General features: G+C 40.6%; 1 protein-coding gene across 2 annotated transcripts in view; it reads right to left on the reverse strand.

The window, feature by feature from the left end:
• ARB2A (ARB2 cotranscriptional regulator A) overlaps positions 1-15,839 on the reverse strand; it is a 356,477-nt gene that overhangs the window by 306,346 nt on the left and 34,292 nt on the right. For both annotated transcript variants that reach the window (XM_069962913.1, XM_069962914.1), the window contains 2 exons: positions 13,571-13,672; positions 12,461-12,561 (listed from right to left, as the gene is read on the reverse strand). In XM_069962913.1, the coding sequence (XP_069819014.1) occupies positions 12,461-12,561; positions 13,571-13,672 (203 nt within the window). The remainder of the gene's footprint in view (positions 1-12,460; positions 12,562-13,570; positions 13,673-15,839) is intronic.

Here is a 15,839-nt window from a genome sequence, read left to right on the forward strand (position 1 = left end):
CACCAAACAGGTAATAGGCATATTTGCTTTTGATCAAAACACTGAAGAAAAGTGATTTGGAGGCAAATAAAGAAACTCAGGAGTCAGCCATCTGCAGCTACAAGTACCTATCTGCAGGTTTTCATGTATGAATCTGATGAGTTTCTCTTTTAATATATACATAGTATATATAGGCATCCCTCAGATTGTGAGGTGGGCCTCTCCCCCAATGTCCCGAGGTTGGTTCTGGCTGTGAAAATGAAAAATGTATTCGTTTTGAATATAAGATGTAAAGGATTTTTGTCAATGTACCACACATTGTAAGAACACTGTCTACATGCTTATTCGAAAGTCGATCCTGGCAGGGACCGATGTACCATTAGACACCCTCTGTGGATGAGCGCAGATGATTTCTATCCCAGGCCGCATGGATCATAAATGGCTATATCAGACAGCTTAGAAAATACTGCTGTACCATAAGGTAAGTAGGCTTTATTATGACTCGCAACGTGTTTCAGCCTGTCAATACTATCAAGGCCCTTCTAAAGTTGCCTGTTATCTGCACTCACCCACAGAGGGGGTCCAATGGTCCCTGCCAAGATAGAATATGAGATTGCGCCCTACCACTGGTTTTACAGTGGTGTCCCTAGAGGAGCAGTGGTGACGTCCATATATACAAGCATTCTGTAGAGTTGTGTCTATACTATAGCACAAGCTATTCAGGTCGGGTATTCCGCAAATCACAGGTCTATGATACTACTGCACTTTTACATGCTGCACTTTTACATGCTTAATTGACAAACATAAATATTAATTATACAATTTGATTTTTGTAATTACTAAATTCTAAATGACTAAAAAAAAGTTACTAAAAAAAACTAAATAGAATTGGTGTGCATGTCAGGGATACAAGATTATTTCTCAAAAAGTCAAAAATGATTTTATGTGGCTATCAGCTTTCCCTTGCTTTGTAGCAGGTGTTCATGAAGAATTCTTAATGAGAGTTAATCAATCCGTTAATAATTTTGGCCCAAAATTTGTTACAACATTAACCCCTTTAAGAATGGAGCCAAGTTTTTGTGTTTTCTTTTTTACCTCCTAGTCTTCTAAAGCCAGAACTTAAAATTCCTCATACAGATATGTTAATGGTAAATATATTTGTGCAGGATTAAAGGGAACCATTCACCCCGTGGCCCCCGTTAGAAACAGACAAACAGTTACATAAAGGTCAATATACTTACCATATCGCTCCCGGTCCCGTCCCGGATCTCGTTGTTGACACGGAGAAATCGCCGATTCTTCTTCTCGCACCCATTATGGTAATGAGCGCCACCGGCCCGAAGTCCAGCCTTCTCCCCGCCTCCGACACTTGATTGACGCCGGGTCTTCTTCCTCCTCTTCTTCTTTCTTCTCGCCGGATCCCGCGCAGGCGCCGTGACGGTCGTTTTCGGCGCATGCGCAGTTCACAATTGAAGCCGCTCCACAGCTTCAATGTTTACTGCGCGTGCGCCGATTGTCAGAGCTTAAGTGACGTGTTGGACTTCGCGCATGCGCGGTACACAGGAACGTCACAAGCACGTATCCTGTTTACCGCGCAGGCGCAGAAGAGATGACGAGACCTTCGCAACGGCGCCTGCGCGGGAATTCGTGAGGAGACTGAAGACTGAAGACGTCAATCAAGTTCCAGGAGGCGTGGATGGGCGGCGACGAGAAGAGGACCTCATGAATAAGTTGGACTCGTCCGTCGTTTCCTATGGACGTTGGACTCATCTCAGCTCATTACCATAATGGGCGGGAGAAGAAGAATCGGCGATTTCTCCGTGTCAACAACGAGATCCGGGACGGGACCGGGAGCGATATGGTAAGTATATTGACCTTTATGTAACTGTTTGTCTGTTTCTAACGGGGGCCACGGGGTGAATGGTTCCCTTTAATGCCACTTTATTCTACCACAAAAGTAACTGTGAAACAAAAGCTTAAAAAAAAAAAAAACTTTCATTGTATTTTTTATGCATGCTTTCTGGTTAATTTTTTATAGTTTTGACATTCCTAGATAAGGTAATTGCAATTACTTTTATTTGTGGTGTTTTTATTTATTTTTCAGAGAAAAAGTTTAATAATTTTTAAAAACTTTTTTGTTCGCCTAGGGGACTTCATTTTTCTAGGATCTGTGCTGTACTGTTCTATTACTGATCTCCTATTAATGCCTCTCTGTGACAGGATGTGATAGGCATACAATCATGGTGGCTATGATGGCTCCTAGCAGCAGCGGCAACCAGTCAGCGCCCTGTGTCTAACAAGAAGGGGCTGGTTGAACACTGGAAATGACTGGCTTCTAATCCCCTAGATGGTGCACGTATCACTGACCGTTCCACTCAACATTCTGTTAAAAGCAACTAGGACTGACCCTATATTCACAAACCTATCCAATTTCAATAATAATGCCAAAACTATCACTTTTTTGGAAGAGCTAACCAGTGGGAAATAGGCAACATCAGCCCCTTCAAAGAACTGATGTGTTGAGAGTAGATGACTTTATTAACACTGCTAAGTTGGACACACCCTACTCCAATAACATGACAGTACTCTCAAGGGTATGATTCCACACTTCTGCGCTTATTAAGAGCACAGCCAAGTGTAAACATACTAGTACACCTGTTTATATGGTATTCCATTCTACAAATCTGCAGAGTCACTACGCAGGGAAAAACTCAGTGCTGCTGTGGCACCACATCCCGTTCTGTGTCCCTTTAGTCTCTATATTGCTTATGGCTCCAGTGGTTGGAGGACAACTCATCATGAAGTGATGGTATTTCGCTAGGGTATGTTGGTAATACTATTTTAAGGTCATTGGGGAAAATAAACATACAACAACAAAAAACGCTTGAGTAAAGAAAAATTTTAAAAAGACAGCTTCAATATGAATAATGGTAGAAAGATTGAAATGTGGCTTTCCCCCCCCCCCCCATGTCTTTAACCCCTTAGTGCTGCAGCTAGTTTGGGCTTTAATGACCAAGCTATATTTTCAAAATCTGGCCTGTCTCACTTTATGTGGTTATAACGCTGTAATGTATTAATGTATGCTAGTGATTCTGAGACTGTTTTTTCATTACATATTTTACTTTATATTAGGGGCAAAATTTGGTCACTATGTTGTGCGTTTTTTGTTAAAAACATCCAAATATCATGAAAAATTGGAAAAATCATCATTCATTTTCCCTATTTTTTAACTATCAAACATACACTATTCAGAATGCGGTAAAAATAACAATTATTGTATTATCTGGGTCACTACGGTTATGTCGATACAAAGTTTGCATAGTTTTATTTTTATTATTACCACTTTGACACAATAGAAACTATCTTCCAGAAAAAAAGGATAAAAACTGTCGCCACATTGCAAGATCCATAGCGTTCTTATCTTTCGTGCAACAGAGCTGGCTTTGGGCTCATTTTTTGGGGGAAGATGTGTAGTTTTTATTGATACCAAGTATTACATGTATATGATGTCTTGATCTCTTTTATGACGTATTTTCTAAAGCGGATGAATAAAATACAGCAAATCTGGTGCTTTTTTCTTTTTCATTTTTCTTTTACAGCATGTGTCATGCGATATGATTTATAAAACAGTTTTACAGATTGGGTGTTTACGGACGTGGCGATAAACTTGTATAGGTTTTATGTTTTTTAGGGAGTTTTATGTAATGTCTTATGTGTAGAGAATATAATGCATTTTTATTATTGGGGGGGTCTGGGGGAGATTTTTTGTGCATGATTGGTTCAAACTTTTTTTTTCTTCACTTTTACACTTGTACATTACTGTACACTAGTGTATACTAAGCAGTGATCTTTTCATCACTTTTACAATACACTGCACTACTACTGTAATGCAGTGTATAGCTTATGTCAGCAATGAGCTGAAAGGCAATCTACACAGCCACGCCTCTCGCATGGATGTGTAGAGGCTTTACACCTGAAGGCCCCGGGATTGCCATGACAACAATCGGAGGCCCAGACCTCACCTCGGGATTTCCGATCAGGTGAGTATAGTATCACACCTGACCGGAACCTGTTACATGCCGCTGTCATGACTTGACAGCGGCATATAATGGGTTAAAACTACCCAGATCTGTAAATTACCGCTTCGGGTAGTTGCAGTAGGAGACCAGCCGTCATGCTGACAGCTGATCTCCTGCGCAGCTACCATTTATTCTGTTCCCGTTGTAAAAAGCAGACGGGGACAGAATAAAGCCCAGTAGTGACCGGCGAAAAGACACGATATGGCGGTCACTAAGGGGTTAAGAATAAGGGAGAGAGAGAAAGGTTGAAATGTTGCTTTTTTTGGCACATTGGAACAAAATTCACGGGATAATATTTTACAACAAAGTGCTGCTCTCTTTTGAATTTCTTGGCTAAACTATCAAGTAGTGGTTCGGCTTGCTGAGTGTAGAGCCAGACTAACATTATTGCTATAATGGTGCTGCCCCACTGTGGAGTTTTTGGATTTTGAGTAATGAAAATAAATGCTGCTAAGCAGGGTTTAAGCATGTCTTTGATTTGTACTTTATTATTTTAGGGGGAGACCTCTCAATTGCCCAGTAGAACTCAGAAGTATTCAGACGCTCTTTTTGGAGGTGAAAGCGCAATTTGGGAGAAGAATTCATCTACTTATTTGCTTGCAAATAAGCAGTTTTTTAACCACATGCTGGCAATATAATCAGCATCTTAGGGAAGAGATTACTGCTTCACTACCAATTACAGGTTTTAAAGCAAAGGCACCAAGATGTAAACTATTCATTTGCGGCGACATCTAAAAATACTGTTTGCGCAAAAATATGTTGTCTGTGCATAGCCATAAGATAACAACCTGAAGTCTTAGCTGTGTTATTTAGCCCTGTATCAAACCCACCACATCAATAGGGATGTTCCCTGATCGACTTTTCTTTAAAAAAGGTAGAGTTGGTGTATGGGGTTACTAAAGATAAAATCATTTTGGCGATATCAAGATGACTGATCTACCTGCTTAAAACCAAAACCCACCATGGCAGTTTCCGTAATATTTTTTTCTCAATTACAATTAAAATATATTTTTTACAATAAGAAAAGCATAAACACTTGAGAGGAAAAAACAAGGTATTGCATGCATCTAACAGAGTGGCCTTATTGCTGCATAGCTTTTTATTTATCAGAACAGGGGCCCAGGGGCCCAGTACCACATACATTCATTAATAATAATTTAATTAATAATAATAATAATAATAATAATAATAATAATAATAATAATAATAAACACAGACTTAAAATTATATATATATATATATATATATATATATATATATATATATATATATATTTATTTTTTATATTGTGGTGGACTCCTATACAGAGGTATGCATAACCAAGAACAATGTTTTTTAAGCCAATGCCCCTCACAAGTGTTCAGGAGGTGGGATCTACTTGTTAGAGGTCCAGATTACTCAATCCATAGAAAACGTTCCTGGGCTCCCTCTCTAAGCTATGACTGATAGCTATATTGGTCTCCTTATTGAATGTTAGAGCTGTCAGTCAAAGCTAAGGAGGAGCCTGTAACACGCTTAATACAGGGAGGTCTAGACACCTAAGTAGTAGATCCCACCTCCTGGGCACTTGCAGTGGTGGTTGGAAGCTTCAACAACATTTTTAGGCTGGGTTCACACGGCGTTTTTGCAATCCGTTTTTTTTCATCAGTTTTTTGCAAAAAACGGATGAAAAAAAAAACGGATGCATTTGTGTGCATCCGTTTTGATCCGTTTTTTCATTGACTTCCATTGTAAAAAAAACGGATCAAAACGGATCCGTTTTTTTTTGACGGACACAAAAACGTAGCTGACACTACTTTTGTGCACACAAATGCATCCGATTTTTTCATCCGTTTTTTGGAAAAAACCTTTAAAACAAAAACGGATTGCAAAAACGCAGTGTGAACCCAGCCTTACTCACGCAAGCTGCATCACTAAGACCACAGCTATGGCTTCCCTCCCAAACTTCTGTATAGGGTTGTCAGCAGTTCAGATAGCGAAAAACAAATGGCAGGTCTCCAAGTATTTGACCAAAGGCCTTGCAGGTCTAATATAAGAACTCAAGATATTTCATAAACGTACAGAAACAATGACACACAATGAGCTATCCTTACAGCTCTGGTGGTAGTGGCTGCTCATGGGTGGTCATGGTCATAGGGCTGCCACTTATTTGTCATACAAAAACTAAATTCTTTGTGATACCATGTTAAATCTGCAGTGCTCAGCATAACAGAATGTGAAATATTATGAAAATTATTTCCAACCTCAACTTGTTATTCTTGTTCTTGGAAGATCTATTTAAATAAACACAGAATACAATCTTCGGAGACCATTCCAGCAATCCTTGGCATAAAATACACTTCATCTTTCAGAAAAGTCTTTTTTTTTTTTTTGCTTAAGAAGTAGAGTGTCATTAATATCATGAGGTTTTCTTCTTTACTACAATCATTTTATCGCACTTTGTATAACATTTTGTTAAATACAATAACGCCTAAAGGACACAGACTGCTAAGCCGCCTTCTAGATTTTTTTTTTTAATAGCCTACAGAGGAACAATTGTGACTGCTTCAAAGAATCCTACAGCTTAGAGTATGAGGGAGTCCAGGGAATGGAAGAAATCTGCTAGCAGGTGGGGGACTGTTTTGTTCGTGTCCTTAACAAAACAAAATAAAAAGGATTTATTGTCTATAGGGCAGATATTAAAGTGCTACAATTCAACGAGAAAGTTGAATCATATTTAGACTCTAGTGAGTTCTCAGTGTACGGATCTAGAGCTACATAGAAGAACTAGCCTCAAGAAAACAGCCAGGGCAATAGGTCTCTCCTGCGTTCAGCAGATATAGTTGGACAAGACATGTTTGTCTTAAAAAGTTACAGGCTGGGAAAGTTCTCGTTCAAACTTTCAAAAATTGCTACTGGAGAATGTATCCACCGATATTGATAGTGTAGTGACTATCCTATCTCCTTTGGTTTGCTACACAAAGCCACATAATTGCAGTGAACGAACACCTTTTGTGGCTTTATTAACTATTATTAGTTCCAGCCTACCAATACTATGACTGGGGGGCAGGGTGAAAAGTTCTCTCTTTATTATTAGCGGGTAATAATGAAAGGTAACACTTGTACTATAAATCTGCCAATAAAGGATGGACAGAGATTAGCGTAATTTGAGTATATTCAGGTTCATCCAAACTCTCAGCATTTCTACATACACCCTGATCAGGTGGGATTTGTTCCCAACCGACAGGCAGCGGATCAAACTCGGAGGGTAATGAATTTAATATCCTTAGTACAATCCCAATGGGCGCAAACCTCCACTAAACAAGCTCTATGCTTATCACTAGATTGGCATAAGGCTTTTGACTCCCTCAACTGGGACTATTTATTTTATGTTTTGAGTAAGTGGGGCTTTGGTCCTAAATTTCTCACAGTTTTGCGTAGCCTTTACGCATGTCCCACAGTAAAAGTTAACCTAAAAGGCCACCTCTCTCCCTCTATTAGGGTCGAACGTGGGACGAGACAGGGTTGTCCCTTGTCTCCAGCCTTGTTTATACTAGCGGGCGATAGAACCGTTGGCCCATTTGATAAGAGCTCATGGTAGCATCAAGGGTATTGAGGTCAATGGTGAGCAACATAAATGTGCTCTTTATGCGGATGATATTCTATTATTGCTTAGCTCTCCCCTGACCTCTCTCCCTAATGTCTATCATCTTATGGATACATTTTCCAAAGTCTCTGGCCTAGAAGTTAACCATAGCCAATCTGAGATTTTAAATATTAACATTCCCCATGCTGCTGTGAAATTGATTAAATTGAATTTTGATTTACGCTGGAAGGAAGATAGGCTTAGCTACCTGGGGATCTACCTTACCCCCTCACTGTCGTCTTTATTCTTAAAAAACTTTAAATCACTTAGAAGAAAGCTATTGAAGGATTTACAACATTGGTCTACCCTGAATTTGTCATGGCTCGGGCGCATTGCCGCAATAAAGATGACTTGGTTACCCAAATTATATTTTCCGCACAGTCCCTATAGATGTCCCGATCCCCTTCCTGCAAGGTCTGCAAAAAGATATCCTTGCTTTTGTCTGGGGTCCCTGCCGCTGTAGGGTAGCCCAACGCACTCTTTATACTAGCCGTATCGATGGAGGCCTTGGTTTACCTAATCTGATTAAGTATTACTACGCTGCCCGCCTGTCACCAATTGTTTCCTTGCACCGGACCTTTGCTCGCCCGCGCTGGCTTGATATAGAACAATTTGCCTGTCCGACCGTTCCTATAGACTTGCTGCCCTGGATTCCCATGCGGAAACGGGAAACGACCCACAATCCTGTGCCCACTCCTTTCTTCGAACCTGGCCCTGTGGGATCGTGTTAGCCGTTCTTTTGGTTTCGTTTCGGATCATACCCCAGCAGCTCCTTTGTTCGCTAACCCCGACTTCGAGCCGGGACGGCGTCCAGCTGCCTTTAAATGGTGGGCTAACAAAGGCCTATATAGAATTGGAAACTATTACTATAAACAAGGTATTCTTCCTAGAGAATTTTTTGTTTCCCTTCATAAAATGCCTGACTCTGAATACTTCAGATATAATCAGATCTTACACTTTCTCACCGCCTTGAAGCACAGGTCCACAGACGTCTCGTCGTCAACTTTCTTTGAAAGTATGTGTATTAATTCACCTCTTGGGAAACACACACTCTCCCTATTATACGCTCATTTCATTTCACTACTAAAGTTGAGTTATATGGCCCAATGGGAAAGGGATCTGGCGATCTCCCTCTCTACCAGAGAATGGCAAGATGTCGCTTCCAATACAGCTAAAGTATCCATTAACGCAGCCCTGGTTGAGGCTAATTACAAAGTCTTACTACGCTGGTACTTGGTGCCGGCTCTGATAGCCAAAATGGTCCCTGATTATTCTCCCTTATGTTTTAGCCACTGTGGCGAGGAGGGTTCTATGTATCATGTCATGTATGGTGGGCGTGTCCAAAGGTCAAACGATTTTGGAGGAGGATCTTTAATATGTTATATTCTCTGACCCAATGCAATATACGAATGTCTCAGTCTCATGCTCTTCTGAATGTGAAACTTCTAGGGACGCCGAGGGCCACCCAACAATTTGCGTCCTTGCTTTTCTTGGCAGCGAAAATTGCTATCGCTACCTCCTGGAAGAAAGCGGTTTTTCCTTTTGAGCTAGTGAAAGTGAAACTCAATTGGATTATGGTCAATGACCGACTACACGCTATCTTACATGATAAGGAGGAGAACTTTCATAAGGTCTGGCGTCCCTGGATTTCATATTTATCTGATAACCCTTAGGGGTGGAGTGACGGTGCGAGACTGTATTACGCATAGGGCATGCTGTGAGGAGGAGCAGGGGACTACGCGAGTCTCCCCTTCTCCATTTCCCTCCCTTCCCTCCCCCCTTCCCTATTTCCTTCTTTTCTGGCTGGCTCTCCTTTCTCAACCCTCTTTCCTTCCTTCCTTTCTTCACTCTTTTCTTTGTTACTTCTGGTACCACTCAGGTGATGGAACCGGGGGTTTGTTTAGGCTATGTTTGGGCGGAAGTTCTAAGCATGGTTACGTTTGGCCTCCGTAGAGGCCCCAGTTCAGCACTGCAGAGAGTTTTGTGAATTGCATTGTTATGAAGAGTGCCATATGAGTTTTTGTTTTAATTTACCTGAGTTATGTTACATTTACTGTACAGTTATTCTGGGCTATTGTTGTCTGCCCGATTCGTTTGCTTATTTGTTGTTCAGTTATTTCGAAAATTAATAAAATTTTCTGGAAACCAAACTCTCAGCATTTGATTACCGGTGGCTGAAGAAGTTGGATTTAGCCCTAAGGCTGCCTGGAAAACATGGATACAGCCATTGGCTGAAGTATCACCCCCTAGGGCTGCATCCAACTTCCTCAGCCACTGGTAATCAAACGCTGAGAGTTCAGGTTTAGACAAACCTAAACATACTCATCTCTAATAAATACCTCCCCCTTTCCATATAAAGTGGCTAAGGCAAGTGTCACAGGACATGCTCAAAGTCAATAAACCAGTTAAAAGGGATACTCTGGGGGAAAAAAAAAAGTTTTCAAATAAAAAAGTTTTCAAATAAACTGGTACAAGAAAGTTATACAGACTTGTAAATGACTTCTGTTTGAAAAAAAACTGAAGTCGTTCAGTATTTATCAGCTGCTGTATGTCATGCAGGAAGTGGTGTATTCTTTCCAGCCTGAGGCTGGGTTCACACACAGTATATTTGAGTCAATATTGTGGTCCTTATATTGCAACCTCAACCAGGAGTGGATTGAAAACACAGAAAGGATCTGTTCACACAATGGTGAAATTGAGTGAATGGCCGCCATATAACGGTAAATAACTGCCATTATTTCAATATAACAGCCGTTGTTTTAAAATAACAGCAATTATTTGCCATTAAATGGTAGGCATCCACTCAATTTCAACATTGTGTGAACAGAGCCTTTCTGTCTTTTTAATCCTCTTCTGGTTTTGGTTGCAATATGAGGACCACAATACTGACTGAAATATACTGTATGTGAACCCAGCCTGATACTGTATTCAGTGCTGCCACCTATACTTTATATTACAGCTGGAATCCTGCTGCGGGGTGCACAACAATATGGACCCTGCTCAGGCAAATCAGTACTGGCTTTGGCCATCAGCCCCAGTAGAGTCTGGGCAAAACTAATGGAGAGGGGTAGTCTGTTTTACAAAAGCTGACTTCATATTATAATGTAGATTGTAGAATTAGTGCCACAATTTTTATGCTACATCACAGCAGACTTCTTTCAGCTTTATAATCCAAACTCTGAAATACCACTTTAATAACTTTTTGCAAATGAAGGATGCAAAAAAGGATGCATCAACAAGTGACCCTATTTATAGCGAAACAACACGCCTCTTCCCTCCCACACCTTCCTAGTCTTGATTGATGTCCAGGGCTGAGGCTACACCCCCTAGTTAATTAGTTAAAGAAGGGAGAGGTAGGGGAGGAAGAGGCATGCATGCTTTGGCTTAGCATTACTTCTGTAGGACTTCAGCTTCAAAGAAAAAATGCAATTTTCAAATTCTGCAAATGGCCACAAGCAAAGACAAATGCATTTTTTTATTTTAAATCTCCTTATCACCTGTCTGCAGCTCTGTACCCAATGTACAGGTATGGAGGGTGATAGATTCCCTTTAAGCTTATACTTTATTAAAGCACCCTTTGCATTTATGGCAAAATTCAGTCTTTTTGGAACCTATCAGCATGGAACATCTAGACAGGGAAATCTTTGCCCATTTTTCCTTGCAAAAGCTGTCCACATCTGTGTACAGCGCCCTCTTCAAGTCAGTCCACAGATTGTCAATTGGATTCAGGTCTGGCCTCTGGCTGTGCCATTGCCAAATGTTAATAGTCCTCTGGCAAAGCCATTCTTATGTTGAAGCAGAGGAATGCTTTAGGTCGATGTCGCTGAAAGGTGAAATTCCTCTTCATGTTCAGCTTTTTAGCGGAGGCCTGAAGGTTTTATGTTGACCAATATTTGGAATTGTTCATAATTCTGTCCACCTTCATTAAAGCCCCTGTTCTAGCAGCAGAGAGACAGCTCCTTAGCATAATGCTGCCTCCACTATGCTTCTCTGTGAGAATGGTCTTTTGGCGATGCGTAGTGTTGGCTTTGCCCCAAACATGCCATTTCAAATTATGGCCCCAAAAAAAAAAATCAGACCATAACACGTTTTTCCTACATGCCTTTGGCAGACCTAATGTAGGTTTTTTGTGAGTTCGTGAAGGCTTTAGTCTTGCCACTCTACTACACAGCCCAGACAGCTGTCACATGCAGTACACAACCAGTACTTGCTAGAAATTCCTGCATTCCTTTTATTGTTGCTGTAGGCCTCTTGGCCGCCTCCTAGACCAATTTTTCTATTTTTTTTCATCACTTTGAGGGCAATTTCACTGTTGTGCCAAATTGTATCCACTTTGTACTTATACGTGTATGTACACAAAAACAACACAGGCTATGCAATGCCAAGTATGCAGCTAAGGTGCTCAGTTTATGACATACTGGTCCAATAATTACCATACTACAAAGAAAGGACATAGGTCATATAGAAAGACTGGGACACTACTGTATTGTTTACATGTATTGATTTGAATGAAAATATATTTACTTACAATGTTATAGCTTGCCAGTCTTTCTATATGACAAATATTTTCTATATGACATATGTCTTTCTTTGTAGTGTGGTATACAGTACATGTATGTATTACCACATTAATACATACAACTACAACATATTTTCATGTGTTTTCCTATGAACTCAACCTATACATATACCTATTGAATCATGATTCATTTTAACTTCATCTGATCAATGTAACCCATGTAATACTGTCGGTGGGAGTTACACAATGACTACATACCTCTCCAAGAGCTTCATAACGTTTCTGGTTCCATCTATGCAAGTCTTCTCGATAGTTGAAGACAAATGGTTCTCCAGTCTTAATATGTCTCAGTTGACCATCTATACCAAAACACAAAAAGACGAAATGAGCATAAGGCTGGTTTCATATGAGCGCATTACATGTACATTTTTGCATCCATTTTATCGGCTTGACTACATTCCTGATGAACTAAGCTGACAAATGTCAATTCAGGTCACTGCACTCGTAGTCAGCCCAGGGCTTGCGTTCGTGATCACATGACTGCAACATCTCCACTGCCTCTATTTACTACATATCATTTACTGAGTGCTATAAAGACTGCAAGGGTAAGAAAGAGGAGGTTACAAAGAGCTTAGATCAGCTCCTCTTACCTATATAAGCTCCCACCTGTGTCAGGTAAATGGCCGCTTGCAGGACCTTTAAACCAGCGCCATACATTTACTATGGCACAGGTTTACAGCCCAGGACAGAGCACTATATATTTACAGTATGTGATTTAAGAGTTCACTTGGGGTTTAAAATAGTCATGTAGGATTGCAAAAATGTAGTGTGAACCCAGCCTGTTTTTTGTATCAGTTTTTGCAAAAAACTTATGGAAAAACCAATGGATTTGTGTGCATACAATTTGATCAGTTTTTGCATTGATTTCCATTGTAAAAAAAAACAAAAAAAAATAAACACATGGATCAAAATGCACCCGTTTTTTTTAACGTACTCAAAAATATGGTCAGCTAGATTTTTGTGTACGTTGAAAAAAAAAGTGGATGCGTTAAGATCAATTTTTTTATAATTGAAACATGGTAAAAACGGATGTATTTGTGTGCATCCGTCTTGAACCAATGGTTCTCCAGCCCAGCCTAACAGGGTATCAGCAACATCTTCTGACATGTTATTGAGGCAAGTCAGCAGATGTTTTTGGTGGGATACATAATGCAATAATTCACTGATCAATCAAATAAAAAGACTTCATAACTCTAAGAGGCGAGGTATCCTACACCTCTGACTTAGGATTTTAGTGACAATAATTTTTATTGCCAACCTATTTAATAGAAAAAGACTGGGGAAAAAAGTTTGTGCGCATAAACTTACTTTCATTAAAGGCATATTCAAACCCCTCCAAGGTGTCTGGAAATTCAAGAGGTGGTTCATCTTTTTTCATCAGTTCATCCAAGTCTATTCTAGAAAGTAGATCTGAAGAAAAAAAACATTGTACGCAAAATGCTTGCAATAAAATATTATAATTCAAGAATTACTAACCTATTTTTACTGTACACTGGCAGAACATCATAAGAAATGCAGTTCAGTTTCAAAGTATAGATATAGAAGTCTGAATGCATACTTTACATGTATATATTCTGTATGTAAACTTTATACTTATAACTTAATATAATATAAAATAAAGGGAATCTGTCAGCTGCAATTCTTGTTCCAAACTGCTGACATGGGTTCATAGCTGTTAGGTCAAGGAGACACATAATACCTTCCAAATATCTGTCTGTGCTTCCAGAAAGTAGAAAAATGCTTTTACTCTATAGTACAGTTAAAGAAGCTTTCCTGAGCTCCTGAAGTGCAGCAAGCTGTAACACCCCCTTACTCTCCCTCCCATACCTGACCCTGCTTGGGACTCAGCTTTCAGGTGTCAATCAAGCAGGGAGGGGGAGAGAGAAGATATTCCAGCTTGTAGCTATTCGGAGCTTGGAGAAGCCTCTTCAGCTCTTTGTACCAGAGAATAAAAGCATTTTTCTACACCCTGGAAACACAGCTGGAAATATGAATGAATATTACCATGTGTCTTGAACTAACAGTGTCAGCAGTTTGGAAAGTATATTACAGCTAACAGATTCCCTTTAAATGGCAAATGTTAATGCAACTTGTATCACTTAAAGGTTAGGCACACTAAAGTATCTGTGTAAACTCATGATAGTGAGGTTTAGTGTGCCAAAACCCTCTCACTATCTGGTAGAGATGAGCGAACTTGCCGGATTTCTGGTTCGTATGAACCAGAAATCTCGGCGTCTGATTCCAGCTGTTTGCTCGCTCCGTGCAGCGGGTGGATACAATGTAAGGAACGCCTAGAAAACTGGGATACAGCCAATGCCAATGGCTGTATCCCAGTTTTCCAGGCGTTCCTTATGCTGTATCCACCCGCTGCACAGAGCGAGCAGACAGCTGGAATCAGACGCCGAGATTTCTGGTTCATTTGAACCAGAAATCCAGCAAGTTAGCTCATCTCTACGATCTGTTTTAAATACACTTTATACTTACTGTGATAAGAGTCATTGACTCTTTCCGTGGCTTCCATTACCCCAGGGTAAAGAAGCGAGGTGTACTCTTGCCTCTTTACTCAAGTATAAGAACCTGCTCTTTAGTTTAGGTGACCGCCTAGAGTCTGAGCACCTGAAACCCCATTGATGAAGACTTCTGTTGTGAAGACGTGTCACTATGATATGTCAGGAGTTTTTCAAACAAGTTGTCCACTTTATGTAAAAATTGTTCAGTGTACAGTATTAGTAAGTGCACTCACTAAAAGCAGCTCCCTGCGTACCTCAGAGCTAAACTCAAACTCCCCTCCACCAGGCTGTGCTGCCCTGCTCTGTGGTGATTCTGTCCATAAGATGGCCGACATGGAGGAGCATGTGACCATGCCCCGTTCCCAGTGACATAAAAAGGCTCAGAGGTGGACGTTGGGGGTGGGACATGGTCACATGATAGCCATCTTACGGACAGAATCACCACAGAGTAGGGCAGCACAGCCTGAAGGAGGGGAGTCTGACTTTAGCTCTATAGGGTACACAGAGAGCTGCTGTAAGTATATGCAGTTATAGCTGCCATTGCCTAACACTTACAGTGGTAGGGAGATTGTTTCCGGTACAAAGTCAGAACTGCAAGTCAAGCCTGAGCAACTGCGGGCACGTAAGACCTTGGCTGCAAAGAGAAGTTGAAATCATCTCTTCTCAGAGACTACACGTTTGGTGAAGAAGTAGATCCCAGTACAGACCAGTGCGGTATTGGGAGACCGGAGTGACTGTGGTTACGTGTGATCTTGGCAGCGGGGAGGAGGGGGGTGTATGAGTTGGATCCATCTCCCCTCCAAGATGCGAGTACATCTACTGTTCCACCAATACTACTGACGTTTGATGGTTAGCAGAGAATAGATCGCTCCCCATTTTTATTTTTTAGGTTTTCCTTGACAGAACAACCTTTTTGGTTTTTTTAGAAGAAAAACTGAAAAAATCCGCTTACACCATAATTGTGCTCAACACTGTTCTGTGTAGCATAGCTTCCAATCATGGGCTTGTCTTGGATTGTGCATAGAAACACCTGGAGACCTTCAGGTTGCCAAATGGAAAAGAAAAAG

This window comes from Dendropsophus ebraccatus, chromosome 3, assembly GCF_027789765.1.
Source record: "Dendropsophus ebraccatus isolate aDenEbr1 chromosome 3, aDenEbr1.pat, whole genome shotgun sequence".
NCBI classification, from domain to species: domain Eukaryota; kingdom Metazoa; phylum Chordata; class Amphibia; order Anura; family Hylidae; genus Dendropsophus; species Dendropsophus ebraccatus.